Genomic DNA, 12,074 nt, shown 5'->3' with positions numbered 1-12,074 from the left:
GATTCTCTGTCTCAGGTACTATTCTAAGTGCTTGATACACATTACTTCCTTTTCTAAAATGCTTTCCTTACACAGTTGGTTGTTAGAATTAAGAGAAATGACCCAGGCAAAGTTCTTAGCTCAGAGTCTTGCCAGTAATACTGAGTTTCCGAAAAGTTAGCTATTTTGTTATTTTATAACTAACAACAATAACAATAGATGCCCCCTGTTCCAAATAAAACTCTAAGAGGCTTTTTTAAACTTTTGGTCCTTAGATGAAGTCCCAGGGCTTTGTAACATCCCAGAATTACCCACAGCCTAGCTCAGTGCCTGATGCAGATTAAATGGTCAACAAATACTTATAAAAATAACTAAAAATCCTAAATTGTATGGGTATGTTTGTAAGTAGATTTTGCAGAGAAGAGAGTTTGTGGTTTTCTTCCGATTCTCAAAATATTTCATGATCTAAGAAAATAATGAGCCACTACTTTAAAAGAGAATCTGTCATTGGGCGAGTAATGAAGTCTAATGAGAATGATGAGGAAGCAGGGAGGAAGGATCTGAGTGGGGTTGGCTTCCCACCATAAGAGGGTTTGGAAAGGCCTGCGATGCTAGCCTCCGGGGTGGCAGTCCAGGACTGTTGCTCTCCCCACCTGGAAATTCCCATTTGCCCTCTGAGGCCATTTACATAAGACTTTGTGGGATTACTGGCCCTACATCTAACCTTGAATGGAATGATTTAATGCCAGTTAATTTTGTTCTGGTTTTGTAGGAATCACAGAACGTTTAGCGCTGGAAAGAACCTCATACATTATCTATTTCAGGGTTTTCAAATTTCTAGCAGATGTGTTGCCATTCCCCTTGCTGCACCCATGGAAGACATCTCTAATTAGGGACAGAACTCTACTTCTGTATCTTTTGAATCTTTCTTAACATAATATCATATGCAACCATTACCAATTGATTGAAATTAGAATGCACACAAAAAGTAGTTTTCCATCACTATTACATGTCCAATATCCTCCTCTTTCAGTTGGGAAGATCAAGGAGATGAGATTTGATATGTCTCTGGGTTAGATCTGACCATGGTGAAGTGAGTGATAAGAGACTTTTGGGATGCAAAGTGTTGTGACTTCAAACTACAAATATTTAAGCACCAAATATCATCTTTTTTGCCTTTGCTGTTATTTTTTCCCTCATATTTTTAGAATAAAGAAATAAACCGTTTTCAATGACCTTCCTTGCACACACAAGTCTAGAAGGCTGCTAAAGAAATTATGAATGATTTTTAATTATTGTTCCATACATTGTTGTTTTTTATTTTAAACAATAAGATAGTTAAGCAAAGGTTCAGGCCTCAGGCCTCCCTCTTTCATCTCTCAGTATCCTTTAAATAGAGCAGTTTGGGGAAAGTCCTGCTATAAATTCAAGAGATCTGGGGCTGTTACAACCAGCTGAGGATGTCATTTAGCCATTTTGGGCCTCGCTTTTCCCTACCATTATAGGAGAACATTGGACACTTCATTGGAATAGAAACCTGGCTCCCTCATGTATGGGAGAGAAAAAATGGATTTTTATTGAACAGAATGTGAAGATTTATTTTCCCGTGTGTGTGTGTGTGTGTGTGTCTGTGCATATATGTGAATAAGAAGCAAATTTAAGGTAAGAGCGAAGATTGGCTAGGGAAAGACATGAATTAAAGTGCATTTCTAACTTTTTAAGCCATTAATTAAATAATGTAGATCTGGCTTCAAAATTATTAAGCATCATTGTAGTTTTCAAAACTTAGAATGCTTTCTCTGCATGATGAGGGCATATAAGGTATGAGCTTTGTCATAAACTTGTCCAGTTGAGTCTATGGAGAAAAACTAGAGAAAACTGGAGTTTTTAGGCACACCAATAGAGATCAAATTTAAAGTGCTGGCGCACGCTAGATTTTTTTTTTTCTTGTGAGGATGGTAAGGTGGCTGGGGAGAGGAGAATTGCCAAATATGTAACTATCTTTCTGCCTTCTTTATCATATACTGCGAGTAAACTGGCTTAAATCCCATCCTTCTCTCTCTTTTGGCATTGGTCCCTTTTTGAAATATGAAAGTTACAGAGGTAAATTAGAAAATAAGCCAGTATTATATGAAAACATATTTATTGTCTGAATAATAAAACTAGCTAAGGAATTATTAGAATTAGAATTCTCCCTACTTGAAGTACAAGTTTCCAATAAGCAAACAGAAGCAAAACCCCCAGATGAGAAAGAATACATTGGTAACCTAAATCATAGGTAGGTGGGGGTATGTTTAAGCAATGTATCTACTTCTCTGTAATTTACTGTAGCACTGATGACAAAGCATAGACATGCAATGAGAGGCGTAGAGACTCAGCACATCCACGTGAGTGTGCAACCACTGCTGAGCTTGGACTTAAATGTGGCCACTTTGACTTACACACATGCAAAGAGGCACTTCAGGATTCTCCCTGCAAAGAATGATTTGCACATAGTTTCTTGACAATACTCTTCCAAAAAAAAAAAAAAGAAAGAAAGAAAACAAAACCAACTCTCTGACCATGGTTAATAAATAAGCGAGAAAAGGAGAAGAAACAAACTACTGCCATGAGCTGGCAGGCACGCAGAGCAGCACCTTGGACCTCATTTGAAAAACAGGCAACCCTGACAGCTTTCAGAGCCCAAGAGAGAAGGCTGGAGGCCGAAGGGAGCTATGCATTATAATCTTTGGCTATTTCCACATAATCTCCAGGATGGAGAAGTTTAATCAGTCCCTACCACATATACTGTGTCCTTTTAGATGTGGCTGAAACAAGTATCTCTGCAGAGTTATACAGCCCTCTAGGAATGGCATTGCTTTAAATTGTTCTTTCCAGGTGATATATCCACAGCAATCACATAAATAATGTACAAAAACAAAACTAAAAAACAATATTACTCAACTCTGAACCTTTTCTTTCTTTTTAAAGATGACCTCAGATTCATTCTCAAAGTGCAAATCTGGATATGAAAAAAAAAAAAAAAAAAGCAGGTATAAGGGAACTGTAGCCCCACCTTGTATCTCCCACCCTCCACAGTGGGGCTAATTCGATTCCCTCTCCCTCCTATCTGTGCCCTTCCTCCTATACTTTAAGATAGTCGTTTTTGAGCCGACCCAGCCGGGTCCCATGGCTCCTGATGGTGAGGGCCAGCAGCTCGTATTTGTCCCTAAGCCCCACAGAAATGTCCAGCGTCTCCTTCAGCAGGGACTTGGTGTGGACCAGCATCCCCAGGAAGTCCTCGTTCAGCCTGCTCTCCTGCCGACTGTCCTGTTCCTGGCCCTGCTTGAACTTGCTCTCCAGCTCAGTGAGGGACTTGTCGGAGTTGGAGTAGGCATCCCCGATCTGGTGAGACTCGCGCCGCAGGTACTTGCCGTAGCTCTCTTCCCCGTCCAGGTCGTAGGAGATGCTCTTGCTGATGCCCTCCAGCACGCGCCCAGCATCCTCCACCTGGCGGCCCAGCACAGTGAACTCCTCCCGAAGGGTGAGGCTCACCAGGCTGCTTGCCTGGCTCCCCTCCCCCTGGGAGCAGCGCCGGTGGTCACTCACCCTGAAGAGCAACTGGCACTTCTCGGGGTCATCGTTCTCCTCATAGTCCCCATCGGGCACGAAGTAGTGGTGCAGGGTCCCATTGGACATCTCCGGGTAGAGGGGGCCGTCGAAGTAGCCCTGACACAGGTAGCAGAAGAAACTCATCCAGAGGAACTTCAGGAACACCATTCTGGATATGCAGGAGGACCAGGGACCCCAGGAGAAGACTGTCCACCCAGGCACCAGGAAGGGGGTCTCCTTGGGAGTCAGTGCCACCCTGAGACGGCGTCCGCCTCTGTCCTGGCCGGCTCGCTGCACCCTGGCCCCTGCTCCCCAGCAGGCTTCATGTGGCTGTGCAAGAGCGCAGCATGCACCTAGCTGTGCGCCCGCTCGGTGGCTGCAAGTCCCGGCGGGCTCTGTCCAGGCGCCGGATGGCAGGCGGAGAGCGGGGAACCCCTCCTCCGGGGCTCTGGCAGGACGCTGGCGCTGTTGCCCCGCTCTCGGAGTTCCCCCTTGCTCCTGGGAGACGGAGCATGTAGCTGCAGAGAAAGGCTCTTGCCCTCTGATACTATTTCAATTCCTGGACTGGGTGGGAATGTGAAGCTTTTCCTTTGGCTACAGATATCCTGAGGATCTCTCTGCTCTCAAATTACAGCTGATTTCGTCACTTGGAAGCCAGGGAACAAGTTTGGAGAGAAACCTCTCACCGGGTCTCTGTTATTAAAGGTACAGGGTCTCTTTTTAAAGATTGAAAGGGGAGACCCTGCAAAATGGAATTTCATTTTCTCTGAAAGGGAAAATGAAAAGAGAATTAAGTAAAATTTCCACAGCAAAAAGCCTGGTTTGCTATTGACATATTGGGGGAAAGAGTGAGTACCCTTGAGAAATGCCATTTCACATGTCTAGATAAATACCAGTTCAGTTGGATTTGTTGAGTATGTCAATTTCTATCTTTAAAAAGTTTGTGACTTTGAAGGCAAAATTGAAGTGTCAGAAGTGGGAGTTTTGTTTGGAATTTTTTTTTAATTTAAAATTAATAAAAACAATACTTTGGAAGCAATAAAATATATAAAATTGATTAATGCATATTTGCTAGCATGCATGAGAACAGAAGCTGAAAAATAATGGAATTTTGTCAGTCTTATGAGTAAAAGGACAATTGAGATCACTGTTTAATTTAATGAAACAATGCTAAGCTTCTGTGTTGAATCTTTAACCTAATACTGTCACAGCTATTGCTTCTTTTGAGATCCTTGAAAACTTTTGAGGAATATAGGGCTGGTACTGTTCTCCCCATTTTCCAGATGGAGACATGAAAGGGCACGAGGTTAAGCAAGTTGCTTATAGTCACACAATTAGATTGTAGTTGAACCAGAACTCATTAAGTCACAGGGTCTTTTAGTTTAATTTGGGAAAAAAACACCTTTTTCCCCCACCAGCTTGTTTTAGTTTCTGAGTTATGAATTGATTAGCAAATGGCCATTGTAAAGGCCATTTGTTTGTTTAATGAATATTTCTTGAGCATTTACTGTGGACCAGGGTTTGGGAATGCAGCAGTGAACACAAAGACGAATCCTGTCCTCCTGGAGCATACATTCCCAGAAACAGAGGACTAAATTAATATAAATAAATCAGATACATTGTATGTTGGCCGGAAGTAGGGTTGTGGAGGAAAGAAAACAAGGAAGAGGTGAGAAAGCAGAGGCAGGCAGCACTCCTATTTCCATGGGTATTTTCTCTTTTTACCTTGAGATGTAACTGAAATACTCATGTTGATTTGCAGTGTTGATTTGCAGTGATCCGGATCTGTTTCCCTTCCCGAGTCATAAGGGACTAGTTTCATTCAGAGCCACAGTTCACTCAGTTCTGGGACTGTCACACTCATCATCACTTTCACTGACATAAGCAACCCAGACTCTTGGATAGACAATGAGAAGTCCAGTTACATAACTGGATCTTTTGTCAGTGTGGTATCACATGCGTAGATTTTTTGAGGCATGTTGACTGCACATTTTAATTCTTATCCAGATACTTGACGTCATGAAAACATAGACCAAAGGACTTTTCTTAGTGTTTATGCCAATTAGAAGACCAAGGTCTATTTTCACTCTATCCCAACAGAAAACTATAACCTCTTCCAGTTGAGAGACTGGACTGTTGGATCTAAGAGCTACATTGCTTCATTCCTTTTTCCCTGGGACATTCACAAATGACAACAGATGGATTCAAATTGGCTGCTTGGCCAAAGAATAGAAGAGGAATTTACTCTGATTCATTCCACTTCTTGCACAATCTCTCCCTGACTTACTAATCAATTCAATTAAGCCAATCTATATTAAGCACTTACTCCTTGCTCTCTACTTGCATGTACAGTGTTAAGTTAGCTACAGATACAAAGATGTGCACTAAAATGTTTCGGCCTACAAAGAGCTTGCTCTCTGTTGGAGGGTCAGGCATATGGACATATAAAGTCATAATAAGAAAGGTGAAGAGTATTTCCGTTCTACCTGCAATTAGATTATCAGATAATCTCATATAAAGATAAAAATTCCATGTCATGTATTAGAAAGGAATCATTTTTGTGCAAGTAACTAAAAGTCCACTTCATTCTGACTAAAGACAAAGAGACATTCATTGACTCACAGAAAATCTAGGATTAGATTTTCAAACAAGGAAGGTCTGGTCTAGAACCTAGTTTTTCCTCTCACTATTTCTTGGTTCTAGTTCCTCAGTTTATGTTCATTCTTGGGTAGTCTCTTTCATTTGTGGTTCCAAGATGATACCAGTGTCTTCCTGGGGGAGCAGGGACTCTATGCTTCCTTGTTCGTATCTAGCAAGAATGACAGATTGGATTTCCTGGTAGCTCAAATTCAGGTCCCTTTAAGTCAGCCTCAGTGGCCATAGTTGGCCTGATCTGGATCATGAATAATCTTTGAACCAGGCTTACTGTAGTCGGAGGTTTGTGATAAGCCACTTGGCTTAAAATAGTAAGGGCCCAGTTCTGCAGCTGAAGGCAAGGTGCCATGCAGACTGCATGGCTGGGTGATTTAGGGTCCTGTTTAGGAAGGGGACAGTATGAGAGTAGGTTCTGAGGAAATTACTATAAGTATTTTCACCACCTCATGCCTTTATCTTCATTAAACACATCTTAAAGATACTGCCACCCTTTTGTAGCAGTGTGCTTACCAATATGTTTAGCAGCTGGATGTATGGGGGAAAAGCCCTCAATTATAGCATTTGCTGATTTCCATGATATAAATACTTTCACAATGGGCAACGTCACTGAACACAAAGTTGAGAAAAACAGGCACAGTCCTGCACCATTTTATAGCATTTCCATCATATAGATGTATTAGATGAAAATAACCCCCAGAAAATAGGAAATAATAAACATCTAGTAAAAGAATTAAGGTGATGAGTTTTGCATATATTGCCTTTAATATAGTTTATTTAATTAAAAGTTTATTTATTTTTTCTTTTTTTAATTTTTTTTATTTTAACTTATTATAGGGCTACAAATATTTAGGTTACGTATATTGCCCTTGCTCCACCCGAGTCAGAGCTTGAGGCATGTCCATCCCCCAGATGATGCGCACCGCACCCATTACATGTGTATAGTTTATTTTTTAATAATGGTTATGTTTAACAACTGCCTTGCAAAATTCCTAAAAACCTAGCAATCAGTTCTCACAAGTCAGTGCAAGCTGGCTCTAGCACATCATGGTCTTTGAGTCTAACACTTCATTTTGTTCACTTTTAAAAGGACTTAATTTCTTGGTGCTTCGTATGTTCCCTGTTCCATCTTGGGCTGGTCTGCTAAGGTGGGCTTCTGAGGGGTGACCTAAAATAAATGAACCAAACACAAACATAGCGGACAGAGGACTTTGAAGAATAAAATCAAGAAGCATTATCTGCTAATAGGACAACGGTTGAGTTTAAAGCTGAAAACTAGAGACAAAATTAAAGGACAGGAACTGGGTAAGTTTAAGAATAAAGGAGGACCTCAAAAGTAATGGCCAGGATCATATCAGTAAGTAGATGAGCACTGTTGCCCAATACCAGGTGTTTACATATGTGTAATCCCTGTCACACCATGCCAGAAGGGTTGGCTAGCTTAAGATTTGCTTATCTTTTATCGTTTTTAGTGCACTTTAAAATCTTGTTTCTTTAGACCAATTACCACCTTAGAGAGGGAAGCAGGAATTTAGGCTGGTACTATGAGCCTAAAAGATCTTTAAGTCCCCTTGTCAAAGGTTTTTGTGATCTCCTGTTTCTGATTATGGTAATAATAATACTTTTATAGAAAATGGGCTGGTATGTATTAAGAATAAAGAGATTTGGGGAGATTGGGTTTCACCATGCAGCCTAGGAACCCCCAAAAAGACTCTGGGAAGTAGAAGCCTTCACTCTCAACATCCCCCCAAACTGTCAGGCTGAGTCCCTGGACCACGTCAAAGAAGAAAAAACAAGAAGATAGTTATTCTGGACCAGAATCAGGGTTCAGAGTGGGACAAGAGAGAAAAGGAAGAAGAGAAGGGAGGCCAAGAAGAACACAGTATTTAGCACTTGGACATTTTTTATTTTTATCAACTAAGAGTAATCAGTAGCATTTGTTGAGGAACTATTGTTTGCAGAGGGTGGGAAGGAGAGAGGAAGAGAAATAAATAAGAGAAAGAAAGAAAAGTAGGGAAGGAAAGAAGTTAGTAAAAGAGAAAGAATGAAAAGAAAGAAGAAATGAAGGGAGAGATTGAACTAAATTTTGATTATCTAGCCTGTGCTATTTATTTGTCATATTAAATCAGTGAAGTGGTTATTGTTATTTACTACAAGAACATTGGTTAGGGGCAGGGGGACAGCTAATTAATAAGAATAATCATAAATAAAAAAATCAAACTTCCTATCAAATATAGGGAATAAAACACACCTATGAAAACAATGGGAATGCTTATAAGGGAATAGGCATAATGTGTGAAGGGAGTCTGATCAGTTCTCACAGTCTTTCTGTATTAGTCAGAATATGCTACGCTATGTTGCGGTAACAAACATCACAAAGTGCTAACACAGAATTCAGGTTCACTGCAGGTCAAGATCACTCAGCAACTTTCTTCTATTTGGCAACTCTGCTGCACCATGTGCAACATGAGACCTTCATGGTCGATGCAGTAAGGGAAAAGGGCTCTGGAGAGTCTTATGCTGCACTTAAGTGCACTGGATTGGGAGTGACACATATCACTTTTGCACACAGCCCATTGGCCGGTGACATTGCCCTGCCTTGGTGCAAAGGGAGGGGGAGTCTCATCCTTTCATGTGCCCAGGAGAGGAAAACCAGATGTGGATGAGCCCTGGATATCTTTATCATACTTTCCAACAGGAAAATACCTGCTAGAAATTCTAGAAATGCCAAACAGGAAATGAGTATGGAAGTTGTGACATATAGTCTATAATAACACAAATATTTCATATCTTCAGCCAGGATAGAAAGTACAAGCAAAGAAAAAGACCATGAACACTTACTTTACTGTCCCTCCCAGATTCAATGAGTCTGATTCTTTCCACTCATTTCACCCATGAACACAGGACACACCGAACCATGGAAGAGGGGAGCTGGGGAGAGTCAGAGAAGGAGAAATAAGGGTTAGAGTTTGCAAAAAGGGAAGGAGGTTGAGGGGACTGGGTGTCCAGGAAGCTAGAGGGAGAAAACATCCTATGGCATGAGAGGACCCCAGATCAGCTTGGTTGAAGGGCATTCCAGGGACATAAGCACTAGACATAGGCATGTGAGGGGAGTGAAAGAGGAGGGACAGAGGGAACAGTTAAATCTTCAATGAGGAGATGTGATTGTTGACAATGAAAGCAGGAATTCATTCAGAAGAGGAGAGTGCTACAGAGAGGTTGGCCTTGCGCCAAGGGATCAAATAGTGTCTGTCTGTGCAGCACCATGCCATGCTCAGTTAAATGTATGGTAAAGACTCAGAGTCATTTGGGAGAAATTTTACCCCCCGTGTTTTGGCTCTTCAATGGCTTCCAACTGCAGTTAGACTAAAATTCAATCTCCTTAGCTGGCCGACCAGACCTTAAATTGTTTCATCCCAGCTTTTAAATTTTCATCTCCTGGGACTCCTGACTTTACTGTGCTAAAGCTAAACAGGCTTCTTTTAATTACTTACATCTCATCTCAAGGTCTTTACTCATGCACTCTTTCTGCTTGGAAACCTCTTTTTTATTTTTAACTCTTTTCCTGGCTGATGCCTACTTATCTCTCATGTCTGAACTGTAATGTCACTTTCTCTAAAAGCCCCTCCTGAATCTCTGAATATTAATTAATTCTCCCCATCATTCCCTCTCATATCATTGTGTTCTTTTTCTCTTGGAATTTTCCACTATTATGATTATACTTTAACTTATGGATTTATTTGTCCTAGGTTTTTCTCTCCAGCTCATTTTAAACTATGTGAAGATAGCTGTGTGTTCACTTCTACCTTCCCCGTACTTAGCACAGTGACAGATCACAGGAGGTGCTGAATGAATGTTGTTGGCATCCTAGGTTGAGTTGGTCACTTCCTATTTAATTTTTCAACAAGATGTTTTTGTGGTTAGTGTTTTAATGGTACTTTTTCTTTGTTCTTTCAGAATGTGTACTGCACTGTATTGGACTATTTATTAACTTGTCCATCTCCCCCTACTAGACTGTGAGTTCTTCAAAGATAACAGTACATTTTATTTCCCTTTATATTCCCTGTGATTAGCACAGAGCCAAGCATATAACCAAATAATTGTTATTTGTTGTGATAGCTAAACTGTACAATTTAAGGAATTCTATTATTTAATAATGGTCAGATAATCTATTTGAGTCCATGTTTTGTCTGGCCAGTGATGGTCTCACATTGGGTCTGAGTAATCCTGGCAGGAAAGAAGGGAAAGAGCCCTGTGAATTCCAATATTTAGAACATTCAGAAGGGAATATAACTCAGAAGAGATACTTTTGACCCATCCTAAGTAAAGTATGCAGCAGTCTGCACATATGATCCTAGAGCATTGCAGTCTGTAAACTAGAGAAGTATCAGACCACCCTGCAGGGGAATTTGCTATTTGTCTGGCAAAGATTTTCACTTTTCTGCTGTTGGAAGTGCATATGCTGAGTTATGGTCCAGCCAGGTTTAGAGAAGAATCAAAACTTTTTTATTTCTCCTCTGTGGGCACTGTTTTATTTTTCCTTGACTTATTCTGTTTGAGCTGCTACAACAGAATACCAAAGACTGGGTGGCTTATAAACAGCAAAAATTTATTTGCTTAGTTCTTGAAAGTCCAAGATCAAGGCAGATTTGGTGCATGGTGAGGGCCCACTTCTTAGCTCACAGATGCTGATCTTCTCTCTGTATCCTCACATAATGGAAGACGTGAAGGAGCTCTCTGGGCTCCCTATTATAAGGGTACAATCCCATTCATGAAGGCTCCATGCTCATGACCTAATTACCTCCCAAATGCCCCATCTGCTAATACCATCGCATTGGCAATTATGTTTCAACAGATAAATTGGAGTTGTGGGGCCACAAACATTAATTCTATTACATTTCTCATCATTTTAATTCTCAAGTTCAAAAGAATTGGGGAAATAAGAAGAGGCAGAGAGATAGAGTATTAGAGAGAGAATATACCAATCTCAATTCTGCAAGCATTTTTTTCAGCAATCACAAAAGGAAACAAGGAGTAGCAGGAGATCTACCCAATCTGTTGGGGACGGGGTGGAGTGTTATAAAAAGAGTCTACAAATGGATACAGGGATTGAAGGTACAGTCATGCACTGCATAAAGATGTTTGACCAATGACTGCATGTAGGACAGTACTCTGGTAAGATTATAATACCATATTTTCACTGTACATTTTCTATGCTTAGATACACGAATACTTAGCATTGTGTTACAGTTGCCTACAGTATTCAGTACAATAACATGCTGTACAGGTATGTAGTCTAGGAGCAATAGGTTACACCATACAGCCTGGGTGTGTAGTAGACCATAACATCTAGGTTTGTGTAAGTGCACTCTATCATGTGCACACAATGGCAAAATCGTCTAATGACGCATTTCTCAGAACATATCCCCATTGTTAAGCAATGAATGACTGTATACAAGGAGGGTTATAAAAAAGGCACTTACCAGAACTATAACGATTTGGGAAAGTGAAAGCTCACATTTAATTGGGAATGGGAAAAGAGTCAGGGGCTATTTATCAAGAGCCACTGGCTGAGGTTACTGAGGAACAATGGGGCTGAGTCAGTGCACTCTGCTGTTTTTGGTCTTAGCACAACTTATAAAGGAGGCTGTAAAATGGCTAAACTGATGACCCTCATAAATTAGCTGGGGCAGGGGGTGGGGAGATGTGGCAGGGTTAGTAATGGCATCTCTATTTTATTTGTCAGAGAGCAGGAACATCTTCCACTACTGCATTTCTTGGTTCTTGGCTGCCTTTTTTCCAGATCTTGAAGATTTTAAAATTGTCTTGCAGTGAACATGTCCTTGATTATG

At 40.8% G+C, this 12,074-nt stretch overlaps 1 protein-coding gene across 1 annotated transcript; it reads right to left on the bottom strand.

The window, feature by feature from the left end:
• Positions 1 to 2,960: 2,960 nt before the first annotated feature.
• Positions 2,961 to 4,126, bottom strand: FIBIN (fin bud initiation factor homolog). The gene has a single exon (XM_069469726.1). It carries the CDS (start codon positions 3,736 to 3,738, stop codon positions 3,103 to 3,105), a length of 636 nt encoding a protein of 211 aa, XP_069325827.1. The 5' UTR covers positions 3,739 to 4,126; the 3' UTR covers positions 2,961 to 3,102.
• Between the last annotated feature and the right edge of the window lie 7,948 nt (positions 4,127 to 12,074).

The sequence above is a fragment of the Eulemur rufifrons genome, chromosome 6, assembly GCF_041146395.1.
Source record: "Eulemur rufifrons isolate Redbay chromosome 6, OSU_ERuf_1, whole genome shotgun sequence".
In the NCBI taxonomy this organism is placed as follows: Eukaryota; Metazoa; Chordata; class Mammalia; order Primates; family Lemuridae; genus Eulemur; species Eulemur rufifrons.
Note: the sequence above shows the minus strand (reverse complement) of the source record. Positions and strands in the feature narration are given on the sequence as shown.

Bases quoted from the DNA above. Each gene is read 5' to 3' on its own strand.
- FIBIN (XM_069469726.1), bottom strand. From the start codon at position 3,738: ATGGTGTTCCTGAAGTTCCTCTGGATGAGTTTCTTCTGCTACCTGTGT.